Source organism: Schistocerca cancellata, chromosome 6, assembly GCF_023864275.1.
Source record: "Schistocerca cancellata isolate TAMUIC-IGC-003103 chromosome 6, iqSchCanc2.1, whole genome shotgun sequence".
Classification (NCBI taxonomy): domain Eukaryota; kingdom Metazoa; phylum Arthropoda; class Insecta; order Orthoptera; family Acrididae; genus Schistocerca; species Schistocerca cancellata.
Window position 1 is genome coordinate 283,300,134 of NC_064631.1, and position 21,231 is coordinate 283,321,364.

General features: G+C 39.9%; 1 protein-coding gene across 1 annotated transcript in view; it reads right to left on the reverse strand.

Annotated features, from left to right (window-relative positions):
- Nucleotides 1-21,231, reverse strand: part of LOC126190839 (peptide chain release factor 1-like, mitochondrial) — a 73,588-nt gene that overhangs the window by 3,911 nt on the left and 48,446 nt on the right. The window contains exons 5-6 of the mRNA XM_049931418.1: nt 7,695-7,812; nt 7,158-7,294 (exon numbers count right to left, since the gene is read on the reverse strand). Of these exons, the coding sequence (XP_049787375.1) occupies nt 7,158-7,294; nt 7,695-7,812 (255 nt within the window). The remainder of the gene's footprint in view (nt 1-7,157; nt 7,295-7,694; nt 7,813-21,231) is intronic.

Here is a 21,231-nt window from a genome sequence, read left to right on the forward strand (position 1 = left end):
TGGGAGCCAAATAAAGCCGACAACTGCTACCCATCACATGTGCTGATAGCACTGGTTCTCGATGTTGGATATCCTGTCTGCATTTACATGAATGTTAGCTGCCTCGTCCTGTGTGATGACGGCTTTACTGTTGGTCAAGTAACAGTTGAGATTTGTTTCCATGGTGTGCTTTGTTTCTGTGTGTGGCATGTTTGTTTTACACTACACAATGTTTGAAGTTTGCAGCAAAAGTGCACGGAAAAGTGTGGGTGCTAAACAGGAATTTAGTGATCTACACTCAAATTCTGCATGGTCACTCATCAGTTTGTGTGCTTAGTCCAGCAATATTTTGAAGAGAGAGAATGGTGTAACTACTGTTCCTTATGAAGGTGCCAAAAGAACTGCAGATGCTTTGAAGATTTACAAAAATGTGGGTGTGAAAGTGCAAGGAAAAATACTCTTCTGTAGAACAGGAAGGGGATGATTTTATCTCAGCTACAGAGACAGTAAGAAGAAGAAGAAGAAGACAAAATCGCTATATATGAGTATTACAGAAGTACATCCAACTAAGAGAGTTAAACAGTTTTGGAAAGATTGCATGGTTGGATAAAACTCAGATAAATGCGAGTTATTCTTTCCGAAAAGACTGAACTGGTGAAAGTATTGTGGAAGAATTAAGAAAAAAAGTGATAAAGAATGAAGTAAAAAATAGGGAGAATAAAATTTATAAACTCTGTATGCATGAGTACCCCATAAGACATAGATATCTGTTTTGAAACAGTCTTAAAAGAAATAGAGAATGGAGGAGAGGAAGACGATCCAAATAAGAACAGCATGTTCTATCAAAACCAATGTGCACTCCGTGTGCATACCGGGTGGAGTCATTCCAGATGTGGAAAGGGTCCTCCCGGATGCCATGAAGAGCACAGGGTGCAGTCAACTGCAGGTGGTTGCTTATGTTGGTACCAATGATGTGTGTCACTTTGGATCAGACGATATTCTCTCTGGTTTCGATCGGCTAACAGAAGTGGTAAGGGCTGCCAGTCTTGCTTGCAAGATGAAAGCAAAGCTGACCATTTGCAGCATAGTCGACAGGACCGATTGCGGGCCTCTGGTACAGAGCCGAGTGGAGGGTCTGAATCAGAGGCTCAGAAGGTTCTGCGACCATGTAGGCTGCAGATTCCTTGACTTGCGGCAAAGGGTGGTTGGGTTTCGGGTTCCGCTGAATAGGTCAGGTGTCCACTATACGCAGGAGCTGGCTAAACGGGTAGCAGAGGCTGTGTGGCGTGGACTGAGTGGTTTTTTAGGTTAGAGAGTCTCAGGAAAACACAAGAAGGGCCACAGTCACAAAGGGTGCAGGCTGAACACAGGAAGAACGTAGATACAGGAACCATTGGTAAAATAGTTGTAAATTGTCGTAGCTGTGTTGGGAAAGTACCAGAGCTCCAAGCGCTAATAGAAAGCACTGATGCTCAAATCGTTATAGGCACTGAAAGCTGGCTAAAGCCGGATATAAGCTCAGCCGAAATTTTTGCGAAGAACCTAACGGTGTTCCGAAAAGATAGGCTAAACACGGTTGGCGCTGGCCGGTTTGTTGCTGTCAGAAGTAGTTTAACTTGTTGCAAAATTGAAGTAGATACTTTCTGTGAGTTAGTATGGGCAGAGGTCATTGTTGGCAACCGGAATGAAATAAAAATTGGATCCTTTTACCGAACTACCAGTTCAGATGATACAGTTGCTGAAAGGTTCAAAGAAAACTTGAGTTTGATTTCAAACACATGCCTGACTCATACGATAATAGTTGGTGGTGACTTTAATTTACCCTCGATATGTTGGCGAAAATACATGTTTAATTCCGGAGGTACACATAAAATATCACCCGAAACTGTGCTAAATGCATTCTCTGAAAATTATTTCGAGCAGTTAGTTCATGAGCCCACGCGAATACTAAACGGTTGTGAAAACACACTTGACCTCTTAGCAACAAATAATCCTGACTTAGTAACGAGCATCAAAACCGATATAGGGATTAGTGATCACAGGGTTGCTGTAGCGAGACTGAATATTGTAATCCCCAAATCCTTGAAAAATTAGCGAAAAATATACCTATTCAAAAAAGCAGATAAAATTTCACTTGATACCATCCTGACACAATATCCACTCATTCCAAATTAATAATATAAGTGTAGACCAGATGTGGCTTAAATTCAAAAAAAATAGTATCAGCAGCAATTGAGAGATTTATACCAAATAAATTAACAAACGACGGAGCTGATTCTCCTTGGTACACAAAACGGGTTAGAACACTGTTGCAGAAACAATGAAACAAACATGCCAAATTTAAACAGATGCAAAATCGCCAAGATTGGCGATCGTTTACAGAAGTTCGAAATTTAGCGCGGAGTTCAATGCGAGACGCCTGTAACACTTTCCACAACAAAACTTTGTCTCGAAACCTAGCTGAAAATCCAAAGAGATTCTGGTTATATGTGAAGTTTGTTAGTGGCAAGAAACAATCAATGCCTTCTCTGCATAATAACAATGGAGATACTATCGAAGACAGTGCTGCCAAAGCAGAGTTACACAGCCTTCCGAAATGCCTTCACAAAAGAAGACGAAGTAAATATTCCAGAATTCGAATCGAGAACAGTTGCCAACATGAGTAACGTAGAAGTAAATATCCTTGGGGTAGTGAAGCAACTCAAATCACTTAATAAAAGCAAGTCTTCTGATCCAGACTGTATACCAATTAGGTTCCTTTCCGAGTATGCTGATGCATTAGCTCCATACTTAACAATCATATACAACTGTTTGCTTGAAGAAAGATCCTTACCCAAAGACTGGAAAGTTTAAATTCCAATCACCAACTTTCTACTCCGAATGCGAAAATATTTTGTTGACACTGACCTACATAGAAAGGAACGATCACCACAATAAAATAAGGGAAATCAGAGCTCTTACAAAAAGCTATAGGTGTTCATTCTTTCCGCGCACTATACGAGATTGGAATAATAGGGAATTGTGAAGGTGGTTCGATGAACCCTCTGCCAGGCACTTAAATGTGATTTGCGGAGTATCCATGTAGATGTAGATGTAGATGTAGATGTAGAAGAGTTGATCTCTTCCAATGCCCTAAATGACGTGCAGCAGGTGTTTCCCTCTAGAGATGAACTCAGTCTGATTTTTTATTCTCTTGTAACTTACAGCAACTAATAGTTATTCCTCTCCAAATTTTCATTTGATTTCTTATCAATCTACTTTAAGTAAATCCCAAATGTTTTGAGATTCTTCATTTTCTTTTTCATCACAGTCCAAGTTTGGAGAGGGTCTCCTCACGTTTGCAGTGGTAAATTTCTGTGGCATTCCAGGCATCATACACCCTAAGCATTGGAACCCCCCCCCCCCCCCCCTCCCCATGAACCATGGACCTTGCTGTTGGTGGGGAGGCTTGCGTGCCTCAACGATACAGACAGCCGTACCATAGGTGCAACCACAATGGAGGGGTATCTGTTGAGAGGCCAGACAAACGTGTGGTTCCTGAAGAGGGGCAGCAGCCTTTTCAGTAGTTGCAGGGGCAACAGTCTGGATGATTGACTGATCTGGCCTTGTAACACTAACCAAAATGGCCTTGCTGTTCTGGTACTGCGAACTGCTGAAAGCAAGGGGAAACTAAAGCCGTAATTTTTCCCGAGGGCATGCAGCTTTACTGTATGATTAAATGGTGATGGCGTCCTCTGGGGTAAAATATTCCGGACGTAAAATAGTCGCCCATTCGGATCTCCGGGCGGGGACTACTCAAGAGGACGTTGTTATCAGGAGAAAGAAAACTGGCATTCTACGGATCAGAGTGTGGAATGTCAGATCCCTTAATTGGGCAGGTAGGTTGGAAAATTTAAAAAGGGAAATGGATAGGTTAAAGTTAGATACAGTGGGAATTAGTGAAGTTCGGTGGCAGGAGGAACAAGACTTTTGATCGGGTGAATACAGGGTTATAAATACAAAATCAAACTGGGGTAATGCAGGAGTAGGTTTAATAATGAATAAAAAAATAGGAGTACAGGTAAGCTACTACAAACAGCATAGTGAACGCATTATTGTGGCCAAGATAGACATGAAGCCCCACCTACTACAGTAGTACAAGTTTATATGCCAACTAGCTCTGCAGATGACGAAGAAATTGATGAAATGTATGATGAGATAAAAGAAATTATTCAGGTAGTGAAGGGAGACGAAAATTTAATAGTCATGGGTGACTGGAATTCAAGAGTAGGAAAAGGGAGAGAAGGAAACATAGTAGGTGAATATGGATTGGGGCTAAGAAATGAAAGAGGAAGCTGCCTGGTAGAATTTTGCGCAGAGCATAACTTAATCATAGCTAACACTTGGTTTAAGAATCATGAGAGACGATTGTATACATGAAAGAACCCTGGAGATACTAAAAAGTATCAGATATGGTAAGACAGAGCTTCAGGAACCAGGTTTTAAATTGTAAGACATTTCCAGGGGCAGATGTGGACTCTGACCACAATCTATTGGTTATGAACTGTAGATTAAAACTGAAGAAACTGCAAAAAGGTGGGAATTTAAGGAGATGGGACCTGGATAAACTGAAAGAACCAGAGGTTGTACAGAGTTTCAGGGAGAGCATAAGGAAACAATTGACAGGAATGGGGGAAAGAAATACAGTAGAAGAAGAATGGGTAGCTTTGAGGGATGAAATAGTGAAGGCAGCAGAGGATCAAGTAGGTAAAAAGACGAGCGCTAGTAGAAACCCTTGGGTAACAGAAGAAATATTGAATTTAATTGGTGAAAGGAGAAAATATAAAAATGCAGTAAATGAAGCAGGCAAAAAGGAATACAAACGTCTCAAAAATGAGATTGACAGGAAGTGCAAAATGGCTAAGCAGGGATGGCTAGGAAAATTAAAGAGACATTTGGAGAAAGGAGAACCACTTGCATGAATATCAAGAGCTTTGATGGAACCCCAGTTCTAAGCAAAGAAGGGAAAGCAGAATAGTGGAAGGAGTATATAGAGGATCTATACAAGGGCGATGTACTTGAGGGCAATATTATGGAAATGGAAGAGGATGTAGATGAAGATGAAATGGGAGATATGATACTGCATGAAGAGTTTGACAGAGCACTGAAAGACCTGAGTTGAAACAAGGCCCCGGAGTAGACAACATTCCATTAGAACTACTGACAGCTTTGGGACAGGCAGTCCTGACAAAACTCTACCATCTGGTGAGCAAGATGTATGAGACAGGCGAAATAACCTCAGACTTCAAGAAGAATATAATAATTCCAATCCCAAAGAAAGTAGGTGTTGACAGATGTGAAAACTACTGAACTATCAGCTTAATAGGTCACAGCTGCAAAATACTAACGCGAATTCTTTACAGACAAATGGAAAAACTGACTGAAGCCGACCTGGGGGAAGATCAGTTTGGATTCCGTAGAAATGTTGGAACACGTGAGGCAATACTGACCTTACGACTTATCTTAGAAGAAAGATTAAGGAAAGGCAAACCTACGTTTCTAGTATTTGTAGACTTAGAGAAAGCTTTTGACAATGTTGATTGGAATACTCTCTTTCAAATTCTGAAGGTGGCAGGGGTAAAATACAAGGAGTGAAAGGCTATTTACAATTTGTACAGAAACCAGATGGCAGTTATGAGAGTCGAGGGGTATGAAAGGGAAGCAGTGGTTGGGAAGGGAGTGAGACAGGGTTGTAGCCTATCCCCAATGTTATTCAATCTGTATATTGAGCAAGCAATAAAGGAAACAAAAGAAAAGTTTGGAGTAGGTATTAAAATCCATGGAGAAGAAATAAAAACTTCGAGGTTCGCCAATGACATTGTAATTCTGTCAGAGACAGCAAAGGACTTGGAAGAGCAGTTGAACGGAATGGACAGAGCCTTGAAAAGAGATATAAGATAAACATCAACAAAAGCAAAACGAGGATAATGGAATGTAATCGAATTGAGTCGGGTGATGCTGAGGGAATTAGATTAGGAAATGAGACACTTAAAGTAGTAGATGAGTTTTGCTAATTGGGGAGCAAAATAACTGATGATGGCCAAAGTAGAGAGGATATAAAATGTAGACTGGCAATGGCAAGGAAAGCGTTTCTGAAGAAGAGAAATTTGTTATCATCGCGTATTGGTTTATGTGTCAGAAAGTCGTTTCTGAAAGTATTTGTATGGAGTGTAGCCATCCATGTATGGAAGTGAAACATGGACGATAAATAGTTTAGACAAGAAGAGAATAGAAGCTTTCGTAATGTGGTGCTACAGAAGAATGCTGAAGATTAGATGGGTAGATCACATAACAAATGAGGAGGTATTGAATAGAATTGGGGAGAAGAGGAGCTTATGGCACAACTTGACTAGAAGAAGGGATCGGTTGGTAGGACATCATGTGAGACATCGAGGGATCACCAATTTAGTATTGGAGGGCAGCGTAGAGGCTCAAAATCGTAGAAGGAGACCAAGAGATGAATACACTAAGCAGATTCAGAAGGATGTAGGCTGCAGTAGGTACTGGGAGATGAAGCAGTTTGCACAGGATAGAGTAGCATGGAGAGCTGCATCAAACCAGTCTCAGGACTGAAGACCACAACAACAACAAGCATTGGAAGTAATCGACATCTTCCTTGAGCTTGTTTTTCACTGCTATTGTCAGTGCTGTTTCATACTTATTGTAACTACTTTTGATTTTTCGAAGTTTACTCCTACACCAGGGATTCCTTCTGTCAGCTGCTTAAGAATCTTTTGCAAGTTTTCTTCGTGCTTAATCAATAGCACTAGATTAACAGTATATTTAATAGACTTGATGACTCTTCTCCTCCAATTACGAAATCTATTTCTTAAAAGACTTTGCACAACCGACCAAACACACACACACACACACACACACACACACAATAATTCAATTACACACACACACACACACACACACAATAATTCAATTCCACTTTCTTTTCAGGCTGTCTATTCAACCAATTCCCCTCTCACAGAAGTTGAAAAAGAAAGACATGTCCACAGATCCCAAACTACTACTCATTATGTTCTCCCATGCCGTTTCCTAAGTCTTTAAAAAGTTTCCTCAACTACAAGTAGTTACATGTTCATTTAAAGCATCTGAATAACCAAAATACCATAAGCCATTTGTTTTACCTGTGATTTACGTTCAGCACTCAAGCGACTTTCCTCTTCTTCTGTACGCATCTTCCAGATGCGGGCACGGAGCCTCTCCATGGCGATAGCTTTGTTTTTGTGTTGAGACCTATCAACTTGACTCTCCACTACAATACCTTAAAAAAAAGAAAAGTTTTTTTGCAGTACATACTAAACTGCAGCATAAGCTGCAAAGTGGAATATATTACTTGTTGTAATTTGTTTGACATACTGAACAGGTCTTCAGTGTTGACTGACATTGCACAGATTTGGTTTCATGCATGAACTGAAAGAACTACTACTGATCAAGTACTTTTAGAGTTTTCTGTTGTACAGTGTACACAGACTTCCATCCCAACACACTATGTTAGATCCTGCAGCGTTCAAAGCAACCAGTGGATTGATAATCACTTCACTTCAGGGAGCACACCTAATACATTTAATTATCTGTCTAACATGAACCGAGGAAAAAAAAGAAAAAAAACTGAATGATGAGAAGTATGCTCTAAACTCTCCTTCAAATAAGCCACTGCTTACCTGTAGGACGGTGTGTGATTCTCACAGCACTGTCGGTAGTGTTAACATGCTGGCCCCCTGCTCCACTTGCCCTTTTTGTCTCGATTTCCAGGTCACTCTCCCTTAAAATGACTTCTACCTATGAAAAACATCTATTTATGTACATACATAGACTGAATTTTATTACACAGCTCTACAAACAACAGTGAAAAGATTTTCCGCAATACCAGTTTTAGCAATTCAACTAATTACTGGCAATGAGACATCGAAGGCAGATAAAGGTTTGCAGGTAAGATCACATTTCATCTGGTGCTTGTTAGGGTGAGGGAACCTTCCTGTTTTGGCATTGTAACATTTCGACACTGTGTAAAAAACAAAAATGCAGAAACTGACTGCCATCTTTGGGAGCACTTAAGTTAATGAGGAACCAAAAGGGTGAGGAGAGTCCAAATGTAATAAATCAGCCTGAACTGGAAATATGGGTAGACTGATGAGCAGATGACAATTATTCATAGCAGCAGCAACTGATGCCAAGACAATTCAAGATATAAGTGTGTGTTATTAAGTGCTCATCCAAAACTGACAAGACAGAAGACTGGTTCAAAGTGACTGGATAAGTGATGAAAATCATAAGAAAATTCTCAAGAGGTTCATATAAATGATGTCAATGTTAATAGAAATGCATAAAAACATGGACTGAACCAACAACAGCAGCAAGGAAATGATTGAAAATGTGTGTAGAAAAAATAAGTTGGGTATAGCTTTTGTTCTAACTTAGATTCTAATCAAATATGGTTAGAAGAGAAAACAAAGTGTAGATGAGACGTTGGGTTCAAAAGTAGACGCTCTTGGTAATGATACGGTACACAAAGAAGACAAAATCGAAAATTTATGCAGCAAGCAGATGAAAGTTGATTCTGGAACAAAATATGTGCAAGTTTTACATGAAATTGTTGACAAAGTTGATGATATTGTGACTGGTTGCAAATTGTACAAAATATTGATGCAAATGCAGGCAGCTTTAATGTTATAGCAACAAAAACAATCAATTATTGATAAAATTATTTATTGGATAGATAAAAAATCTACTCAACAAGTGGCGGCAGAGAACACACACAGGAAAGACTGTTGTGATTGGCAAGCTTTCGGAGCCAGTCTCTCCTTCTTCAGGCAGAAGGGTTGAAGAGGAAGGAAGAAGCATGAAGGAAAAGAACTGGAGAGGTATAGGAAAAGGGGTAGATTTTGGGAAGGGGAGACTTACTGTATGGGATGAGAAGGAAAGACTGATTGCTGGGGATTGCATCAGGCGAGATTTGAAAACCTGAGAGCTTAAAGGTGGCAGACAGGGCAATATGCAAGACAGAGATTACTACTAAAATCATGCACGAGTTAATAAGAGTGAGAAGCTAAGAGCGTTGTACGTAACAGAGGTGGGACGGGTCAGTGAAAAATAGATGGGAAAGACAATTAAAGACGTAGAAAGCTAGAATGATGTCAAGCCAAGAGTAGTTACAGTGAAGAAAAGCTGAGACGGAAGAAATTAACGTAAATTAAGGCCAGGTGTGTAGCAAGAATGAAGGGCATGTTGTAGTGCTAGTTCTCACCTGCAGAGGTCTGAGAAATGGTGTCTGGGGAAGAATCCAGATGGCGTGTGTGGTGAAACAGCCACCGAGGTCACGAATGTCACATTGTAGAGCATGCTCTGCAACAGGGTATTGTGAGTTGCCAGTATGTACCCTCTGCCTATGCCCATTCATCCTAATTGATAATTTGGTGGTAGTCATGCCAATGTAGAAGGCTGAACAGTGTTTACATAATAGCTGGTAAATGACGTGTCGTTTTGCTGGTGGCTCTCCCTTTGATAGTATATGTTTTGCCAGTTGCAGGGTCATTATAGGTGCTGGTAGGAGGGTGCAAAGGGCAAGTCTTATAGTGGGGACAGTCACAGGTGTAGGAGCCTTAGTGTAGGGAGATGGATGTAGAAGGAGCATAGGGTCTAACAAGAATATTGTGGAAATTGGGAGGGCGACGGAAAGCTATTCTAGATGTGGTCGGCAAAATTTCAGACAGGTTGGATCTCATTTCAGGGTACGATTTTAGAAAGTCATGGCCCTGTCGAAGTAGCTGATTAACACATTCCAGACCAGGAAAATACTGAGTCACCATTGGTGTGCTCCAAAGCTGTTTTGTGGAGGAATCAACAGTATCAGGGCTGGATGTAATAGCCTGGGAAATCTGCTTTTTAACTAGGCTGATGGGGTAAGTGAGGACTGAGGTGAGAATGGTGGTGTACTGCTGTAAACAGTCTGCATCCGAACAAATATGCTTGCCTTGGATGCCAAGGCTGTATGGGAGGGAATGTTTGACGCGGAATGAATGGCAACTGTCAAAATGTAAGTACTGTTGTTTGTTGGTAGGTTTAATGTGGATGGAAGAAGCTCGTCTTTCCTTGAAGTTGATGTCATCCTCACTGAAGGCCAGCTGTACACTTCTGTACACAGTAAACTTACCAACAAACAACATAACTTACACTTTGACTGTTGCCATCCTTTCGATGTCAAACATTCTCTCCCATACAGCCTTGGCATCCGAGGCAAATGTATTTGTTGGGATGCAGACTCATTACAGAAATACACCACCATTCTCACTCAGCCATCACTGCACATAATTACCCCACTGGTCTAGTTAAAAAGCAGCTTTCTCGGGCCATCACACCCAATCCTGGTACTGCTGATCCCTTCACAAAACTGTTAGGAGCACACCATTGGTGACTCAGTATTATCCTGGTCTGGAATGTGTTAATCGGCTACTTCGACAGGGCCATGACTTCCTAAAATAATGCCCTGAAATGAGATCCATTCTGTCTGAAACTTTGTCCACCATACCTAGAATAGCTTTACCTCGCCCTCCCAATCTCCGCAATATTCTTGGCAGAACCTATGCTCCCCCTGCACCCATCTTCCTACCCTCTGGCTGCTACCCCTGTGACCATCCCTGCTGCAAGACTTGCCCCATGCACCTTCCTACCACCACCTATAATAGCCCTGTAACTGACAAAACATATTATCAAAGGGAGAGCCACCTGCAAAACGACACGTCATTGACCAGCTATTATGTAAACACTATTCACCCTTCTATATTGGCATGACTACACCAAATTATTAATTAGGATGAATGGGCATAGGCACAGGGTATATACTGGCAACATGTAAGTAGTGTTGTTTGTTGGTAGGTTTAATGTGGACAGAAGAAGCTGGTCTTTCCTTGAGGTCTATCTCATCCTCACCAAAGGCCAGCTGTACACTTCTGTACACAGTAAACTTACCAATGAACAACAGTACTTACACTTTTACGTTCACGACCTCGGTGCCCGTTTCACCACACGCGCCATCTGGATTCTTCCCCCAGACACCACTTTCTCAGGACTCCGCAGTTAAGAACTAGCACATGTCCTTGGTTCTTGCCACTCACCTGGCCTTAATTTGCGTTAATTTCTTCCGTCTCAGCTTTTCTTCACTTTAACTACTCTGTGCTTGACTCCATTTTAGTTGTCTACATCTTTCATTGTCTTTCCCACCTATTTTTCACCGCCCGCTCCTACCTCTGTTACATACAATGCACCTAGCTTCTCACTCTTATTAATTCGTGCATGGTTTTAGTTGTAATCTCTGTCTTGCATATTACCCTGTCTGCTACCTTTAAGCTATCAGGTTTTCTAATCTTGTCCGATGCAGTCCCCAACAATCAGACTTTCCTGCTCCTCTCATACAGTAAGTCTCCCCTGACCCGTGGTTCTGGGTGACTTTCCCAAAATCTACCCCTTTTCTTATACCTCTCCAGTCCTTTTCCTTCACCCTTCTTCCGTCCCCTTCAACTCTTCTGCCTGGAGGAGGAGCCATTGGCTCCAAAAGCTTGCCAATCGCAATAGTCTTTTCTGTGTGTGTATTTTGCCGCCGCTTGTTGAGTAGATTTTTTTTTTTTCTATCCGATTAAATAACTTTAATGTTAGTATGATCAGATATGTGCAAGAAGGGAATTAAATTACTGAAAAAGTTAATGATATTGTTGGAAATCAGAGCAAAGCCTGTGTAATCAGCAGTAACATAAATTAAATGAAATTAGTAAAGGTGAACGTAAACAATGTGTGACGAATGATATGTTGGTAAAGAAAACAAAGTTTGCAAAGGTAAATGCTACTAAAGTAAACAAAAATGTTGTTAAATGTGCAGTATTAAATGTAGATAAAATTTTCAAAGCTGACATGGAAATGAACAAGATGCAGGGAGTAATTTTCAATAAGTCTATGTTATTTGTGGCATTGCACTAGGAACTGTTTTGATAAGTAAATGTGGAAAGTTATCCAATGTTGCAAAAGTAGATGGAGGAGCAGGTGGTCAGAGTAATTGTGAATGTATGAACAGATAGGCGTTTCACTGAACTTCAGTGAGCACACTATGTGGCCAGTAATGCCTTCACCAGCTGGGTAATGTCATTCTTGCTTTACTGTATCACTCTCTTCTGTTATCCTTTCTACAGATTGTAAGAAAAAAGTAATTTTCTTCTACTCTCTTCAATTTATGGGTAATTTGAATCTGTGTTACTTCAATAACTGAATTGTTACATGTTAATGGATATTAATTGGTAAGATCATGGAAGCAAAAATATGGCATCAGTTAAAAGTTGAATGAAGAAAATATCTATATCTGTAGTTAGCAACTTTGAAAAATTTGTGTGAGTAATGGTAAAACATTTTTCAGATTCATCAATGAAATTAAGAATACACAAGATAGTAATAAAGCAGCAGCAAAACTAAATTTAATGCTACTTAAAGCAGTAACATTTATTTATTTCTACTGCTTACAGCAAAACTAGTATCAATTTGTTATAGGACTGAGTCAGTACCATAAAAATGTGTAACTGTATTGTTCTTCGGACCAAAGTAAAGAGAGCTAAGGAAACTTAAGTTATGTTGCCCACAGTAATGTTTATGGGAAGGAAATGTTTGTCATGATGTAGCCCTTCAGGTTGGAACAGAGGAAAGTAGGTGGTTTAAAATAAAATACTATCCTCATCTGAAGCATGAAATGCAGTAGATAAGAATTCTGTCTGTTTATAACGAAAAGAAGTTTTGTTAAATAATGATAAGGGTTTGTTGCTGTGGAGTGTCATCATAGAGTTGTTGTTGTTGTTTTTTTTAAGAAACAAATCAGGGATTCAATGTTTGATAACATTGTAATAAAGACATAAAAAGTAATGAGATAATGATAATGTGGTAATAAAGTGATGAAATGAAGTAATGAGTCAACAGAATATGAGGACCTAAAAGGAAGGGACAAAATACAAGTAAATAAGGAATGAAGTAATAATGAGATAATGAAGTGAGTACTGCATGAAGCAGTGACAATTAGGGACGATTTCTTTGGAATAGTTTATTTTGTGAATGGTCTTCTACAGACAACAAGTTTGTGTGAAAACGATTTAATCACAAACCAGAAACATGAGTTGCATAACAAAATGTAAACATGTGCACGTAAATATTTTCTGTTGAAGTAAAACATCTGTACAAAGTGAGGTAACTTTTGAGTAATATATATAATACAGGTTGGTTATAATTAAAGTTCCAGATTCATGCTCAAAATGATCTCAAATCGGAACAGAATATTATCCAGAGAAGGGAAAAATGTTATGGAAACAAAATAATAATAATGAAAATGGCACTGCAATCAGAAGAATGTGCGAAATAAAAGACATGGGGTACATGGCTGTTGTTCTGTTTGCATCTGAGATAGTTGGCTTGTGAATGACTCAATGGAGGATTACAAGCTACCAGTAAAAACAAAAATGGTGACTGTATGCCAGTATTCCAGCACAAGTTCCAGACAATCAAAGATAAGCAAAAAGGCACTGCTCTGATGTCTGCCACATGTCTGGAGAAAATGATAGCTAAATTTGAAAAGACAGGTTCTTTTTAAGTACAGTGGGGCACAAGGAAGGAACAACTGAGCCGAAGTCATTAGAAGATGTGGCCACAGTACTGCAGTAGGGATTGACGAGTAGTGCGCTAGCACGCAGTAAATGGGGAATTGCCCAAACTTTGGACATGCCTGTGAGCATGGTGTATTAAAAAATTCTACAAAACATTCTACATTGCTATCCAAACAAAATTTCCCATGTTCAGGAATTGCTTCACACTGTCCTTCCAGTAAGACAAATGTTTGCTCTAGAATTTCTTGCTCGCATGGAAGTGGACGACAGACGGACTTGGAACATTCCGTTGTCACACGATGCCCATTTTTTCCATCTCCAAGAATATGTCAATAGACACAACTGCAGAATACAGGCTAGAAGTTCAGCTCAGACATCAACCAATACCACTTCATTCGAAAAGGTAACTGTGCAGTGTGATGGCACTGTTTGCCGTAGGGCCATATATCTTTTTGAGGAGATGAGTCCTGCAGGTCCTGATATCTGTACTGTCACCAGTAAATGGTATGAGAGTTCTCTGTACACCAATGTCATTCCACCACTACAACAGCATGGATGTGTGAATATGATCATTTTTATGGTAGATGGCACTACTCTGCACATTGCACAGCCAGTGAAACAGCTGCTGCAGAAGCATTTTGGAAATGCTAGAATTGTCAGCCATCATTTCTCTACAGCCTGTCCGCCCAAATCACCTAATCTTAAGTCATCTGACTTCTGGCGTGGGGTTATCTGAAAGACGCTGCATTCAGTGCTTTGCACTGAAGGCATGCATTGCGTAACACATTCTCAAGGTGCCCCCTATGACACATTGATCTGTTGTGGAAAGTGCCGTTTCTCGATTTCAACTTGCGACAGAAAATGGTGCTCCAGAAGCATTTTGGAACTTCTTCTACTAATGATGATGTGTGCAGGATTGTTGTGGATTACATGCAAAACTCGCCCTATTCCGGTTTAAGAAACATTTTATTACCTGCACCCATGGGTGAACGTTTTTGAAATACGTAATCTCAATATGGGAAAGACCAATATTTGTAATCATGAAGAACGCCTCAAATGGAGAATGTACCTTCATGCAACAGTATACAAATAATTACTTTCTGAACAGAATAAGATGTCTTTACATTTTGTTATTTAGATGGGAGTTCGGGAAGAAACCTTAACCTTAACCACACTGTCATATGTTTCTTTTCTGCTGAAACAGTTGTTGGCAGAGTTTTCTGATTAGGGGACACATTTTCCTTTCCTGTGGTTGAGATTTCAATGTTATAAAATGATCTTTGGAAAAAAATTGACCAAGTCTACCCACCAGAAAAATATGCAAGAAAGAGTGCAGAATCAAATAACTCTGATTCATTGTAACACTGATGAAAACTGAAGACACCTAAGATTATAAATGATGTTGGATGAAATATTATAAGAAAGATGCATTTCCCACAGAGTCTTTTGGGAAAAGTGTTTCTAAAATCTTTGGAGAAGAAATAAAAATTTTGTGGTTTGCTGATGACATTGTAATTGTGTCAGAGACAGCAAAGGACTTGGAAGAACAGTTGAACAGAATGGACAGTGTCTTGAAAGGCAGATATAAGATGAATATCAACAAAATCAAAATGAGGGTAATGGAATTTACAAACTGCCTATTGGCTTCTGTCTCGGGTTCTTCGGCCGACGTTCATCTAATGATTTTTCTGACGTTTCGCCAGCACGAGTGGCTGGCATTGTCAAAGCTTCACCCTCCACTGCCGGTGGTGAACTGGAGCCGAGCTCGCGGCCGCAGACTATATGTACCTGGCGCGCCAACGTCCGAGGGCTTCTCTGCGGTCATTTCCGGTGCGGTTCTCCTCTTGCTAGGTAGCAATGGAGGGTGAAGCTTTGACAATGCCAGCCACTCGTGCTGGCGAAACGTCAGAAAAATCATTAGATGACCGTCGGCCGAAGAACCCGAGACAGAAGCCAATAGGCAGTTTGTCAACAAGTGGCCACGAAAGCCTTAACAATTTTGTAATGGAATTTAGTCGAATTAAATCACATGATGCTGAGGGAATTAGATTAGGAAATGAGACACTTAAAGTAATAGATGAGCTTTGGTATTTGGGGAGCGAAATAACTGATGATGGTCAAAGTAGAGAGGATATAAAATGTAAACTGGCTAAGGCAAGGAAAGTGTTTCTAAAGAAGAGTAATTTGTTAACATTGAGTCTAGATTTAAGTGCCAGGAAGTCTTCTCTGAAAATATTTGTATGGAGTGTAGCCTTGTATGGAAGTGAATCATGGATGATAAATAGTTTGGACAAGAAGAGAATAGAAGCTTTCAGAACATGGTGCTGCAGAAGAATGCTGAAGATTAGATGGATAGATCACATAACTAATGAGGAGGTGCTGAATAGAATTGGGAAGATTCCTAAAGGACAAAACAGTCACCTAATTTTCACTCACACTTTGAGAACAGCTCAAAAGCACAGGGGTCATAGTGTCATAAACATGCATCTGTGGGCTTCTAAGGAACACCATGAGACTGCTAAAAATCTCTGAAGGGGATAAGGGTAAGATACTGTTGCCAACTTCGAAAGCTTACACACAGAAAATATCTATATGTCAAACAAACTGCAAGACATCAGCAAGGTTATGTAATAATCCCTCATTAGCATGATGAATTTAACAAGGACATTCTGAAGTGGTCGACAACTGATTGTGAACATGGTGAACATTGCTCCTATTAAGTAGCAACTCTATTGTTCCTACATAGAAAAATAATTTCGTTTATTTTTAAAAGAACACATGTCCACTGACTTAAGTACACCTGATTGGGAAGAGAAACATTTGTATTTGTATGCATTCTAGTGTAAGTACCATACTCTTAATGGGAAAAGTCCATGAACCATGGACCTTGCCGTTGCTGGGGAGGCTTACATGCCTCAGCGATACAGATAGCCATTCTGGATGATTGACTGATCTGGCATTGTAACATTAACCAAAATGGACTTGCCGTGCTGGTACTGTGGATGGCTGAAAGCAAGGGGAAACACCAGCCGTAATTTCTCCCGAAGGCATGCAGCTTTACTGTATGGTTAAATAATTATGGCGTCCTCTTGGCTAAAGTATTCTGGAGGTAAAATAGTTCCCCATTCAAATCTCCAAACAAGGACTACTCAGGAGGACATTGTTATCAGGAGAAAGAACACTGGCCTTCTACGAATCAGAGTGGGGAATTTCAGATCATTTAATTGGGCAGGTAGGTTAGAAAATTTAAAAAAGGACATGGATAGGTCACTGTTAGACATAGTGGGAATTAGTGAAGTTCAGTGGCAAGCAGAAAGAGACTTCTGGTCAGGTGAATACAGGGTTATAAACACAAAATGAAAAAGGGGTAATGCAGGAGTAGGTCTAATAATGAATAAATGAAATGCGACTCAGTATCTCCGCTATATGTTGAGTATCAACTTTCCTTTTCATAATGCTGTTGCATTCCATCCTGGATTTTCCATTGTTTGATTCTTTCCAAAGTGGTTCCATTATCTATTGCATTTTCATAAACTACTACATATTTTATAAACCAAATTACTGCATTTACATGCAGCTTATTTAAATTATCAAAATCTAACCTAGTTTCTTTTTAAACCATTAAGCAACTTCCAAAACCAAAATGAGTTCATACTCATTACTTCAAAGCTACCACCTGCTTATACTGCATTACCTGTCCAGTGTCAACCAAGTTTATTTCTGTGCATTATTATCAGACTGAGTCCACTAATTGTGCAATTTGAAGCCAACTTTTATATTCATCTGTGACATTTCATATGTAAAAGTGCACTGGGGTTGTCTTGTCACAGTCCAACTGTTTTGTAGGAAACCTGTAAACAACTAATTCATGTGAAAATTGGAATTGTTCAGCATACTGCTTCCAGTGACAAAAGAAATGGGAAAAATCACACTAATTAAAAGTCGTATGGTAACATTATTAGAAGATCTCCTGTAATACCAGTTTTACAGTAATTCAACGTACTACCTACAATGAGACATAGAGGGCACAATAAAGTTTTGCAGGTAGGCCACATTCCAGACTCTGTCGAAGGTTGACATGATTTAATTCGACTACATTCCATTATCCTCGTTTTGCTTTTGTTGATGTTCATCTTATATCCTCCTCTCAAGACACTATCCACTCCATTCAACTGCTCTTCCAGGACCTTTGCTCTCTCTGATAGAATTGCAATGTCATCGGCAAATCTCAAAGATTTTATTTCTTCTGCATGGATTTTAATTCCTACTCCAAATTTTTCTTTTGTTTCTTTTACTGCTTGCTCAATATATAAATGGAATAACATTAGGGATAGGCTAAAACCTTGTCTTACTCTCTTCCCAATCACTGCTTCCCCTTCATGCCCCTCGACTATTATAACTGCCATCTGGTTTCTGTACAAACTGTAAATAGCCTTTTGCTCCCTGTATTTTACCCCTGTCAGCTTCAGAATTTGAAAGAGAGCACATGGGTGTGATTTTTGTACAAATGGAGGCACTACTGTCATTTTGCTGGCATTAGGAAAATGATGAACAAATTTTAGGACTATGACAGCTGCCCACTTCATATTTGTTGATCTCAGAGATTTGTTTCATCATGTTCACTGGCAGGTATTGAATATGACACTAAAATAGATGGACACGTATGTCAGTTTAATACTATGTGATGTGACAATGAAGGATAAAAATGCAAAAGAAAATCTCAGTAACATAATTATCATGAGCTCCAACTTTACAGCAGGAGTGAATGGCCTCTCTCTGAAGTTCTGTTTAACTTGGCATTAGACATATGATACAGGAAAGATGTAGCATTATAATAATGAAATCAAGTCAGATATGTGAACATTCAAATGATAGTGCAGTTGTGGGAAGAGATACACACTCTTTAAAAGTATGTACTGAGTAATGCAGTAATAAGGGACATAAACGAAAATAATACTAAGTAGAAGGTAATTTCAATTCTACGACTGGAACACAGTACAATAATCCAACATCAGATCCTTCAGTTACTTAAATGTCCTTTATCCAGTGATAATAACACGGGAGAGGGAGAGGGGGGGGGGGGGGGAGAGAGAGAGAGAGAGAGAGAGAGAGAGAGAGAGAGAGGGGGGGGGGGGATCAAAGAAAAGTTATAAGCAAGGAACAGAACCTATTTTCGAAACTTATATTAACGGAATTTAAAATTTGCACTGTTGCATTGTGTGGCCAATTGTTTCACACAAGTGAGGAGGGTGAATCATGACAGGTAACATAAACTACCAGAATATGAACAGAGAATGAGGTATAGCCATGAAGTATACAAGGGATACAGGGGCAGTTCATAATTAGGATGCACCAAGTATCTTACAGTCAGTTCTGAGAGAAGAGATTGAAAATATAAACCACAGAAATTTATTAAATACAAGATTTATTCATTTTAAAGTTTAGGTATGTCCAGTAAATGTTTAAATGGACTATTATGCTATATACCTCTATCATTACATTTTTCACTCGGAAGGATAAATTTTAACAATTTACAAGATTTGGTTTACTATCTCTCAGAAACTTCAATAAAAGTATATGACATCAGATTTATTATCAGTATTAGATTTCTATACAAATTTGTTTCACATTATATTAACACACTGACACAACAAATCCTCAGTTTTCATTGAAGTGCTACTTATAAGAGTGTAATACTACAGGGTTATCCTAAATGATGGATCCATTTTCAAAAATTTGTACGTATTCAAGTACAAATCCAAAATGAACACACTCTATACCAATGAAAAGAGGAATTTCCAAAGATTTTGGTGGGTGGTGGTGGGCGGGCAGTGATGGTTTCAGAAGCGGCCGTTAGAGTTTGTGTAGCAATAGGGCCGTCATTCCATTTCACTGTCAGTTGTGAATGAGATGGCGATTGTGGAGCACAAGGTTTTCTGTGTTCTTCAGTTCACGAAAAGTGAGTCGCAAATTGCAATGCAGCAGGCATTTCGTACCAAATTCAGTATTCAACCACCAACTCGAAAAAGCATTGTACAAAGGAAAAATCACAGGCCAACCGCGTGTGCATAAGTCAGAGGATGATGTCTGATGGATTCAACAAAGTTTTGTGCGCAGTCTCAGTAAGCCTGCCAACAGAGCCAGTTGAGAACATGGAAAATCCCAACCAACTGTATGGAAAGTACTGAAACAGCATTTGCAGTACAAGCCTTACCGATTACAACCTCTGCAGGCTTTTAACCACTATGACAAAGAGAAGTGTCTCGTATGGTTATGTGCTTGCAAAGATGCAGGATGACACATTTCTAAAGCATGTAATTTTTAGCAATGACGCGACATTCCATCTTAGTGGAAAAGTCAACAGACACAGTGTTCACATATGGGATTTGGAAAATCCGCATTCACCACTGCAACACGAAAGAGACTCACCGAGATCAACATTTTATGTGCCATATCCCATACAAAGGTTTATGGACCATTTTTCTTTGCCGAAAGAACTGTAACAGGAATCACGTACCTTGACATGTTGGAACAATGGCTGTTCCCTCAATTTATGGAAGGTTCCCAGGACTTCATTTTCCAACAGGATGGAGTTCCGCCCCATTGGCACCGTGATGTATGAGGCGTTTTGAATGACTCCCTTCCTCAGCGCTGGCTCTGTCGCAGGGGACTTGAGGACCTGGCCCTGCACTTCTGGCCACAGAGGTCTGATCTCACACACTGTGACTATTTCGTATGGGGTTATGTGAAGGAAGTTGTTTACATCCCACCTCAAACACCAACTCTGAACCAGGTCACTGCTGCCGTGCACTCAGTAACAGCAGATACGCTTTCGCGTGTGTGGGACGAGTTCAGCTGTTGTGTCGATGTTTACCATGCAACCGCTGGTGGCCACAGGAAACATTTATAACATTTTGCACATTTGTAATATTAAATAATTATTAAAACTAATTAATTACAAATTATTAAATCAATATCAAACATTATGAAAAAAAAACTTTGAAGCTTCCTCTTTTCATTGGTATATAGCTTGTTCATTTTGGATTTGTACTTGAATAAATACAAAGTTTTGAAAATGGGTCCATCATTTAGAATTACCCTGTATTACACTTGTCACAACTGTATATTAAAGTATTTCTTAGTAATCTAGTCATAAGAAGTAACAACACCACAAAGAAAATATTGCTACTCACTGTAAAGATGACACACCGAGTTGCAGACAGGCACAATGAAAAGATTGTTACACACAGAGCTTTTGGCTGCAAGCCCGCACATCACACATATGTACATGACCACTATCTCCAGTCGTTATGGCCAAAATGCAACATTTGCGTTGAACGAAAGCAGTGAGCTGGAGTGGGGCAGGAAGGGGTAGGGGTTGCAGGGTATGGATCAGATGCTGGGGGAGAGAAGAGTGCTGTCTGGCAGAGTGCGCAGGAACCAGCAGGTGGCAAGACAAGCCTGCCAGGCATAGCACACAGCATTTTGGGGGGGGGGGGGGGGGGGTCAAATGGAGAGTTGCAGAAGAAAGGGAAAAGACTGGTGGGTGCTTTGGCAGGGGGCAGCGTGCAAT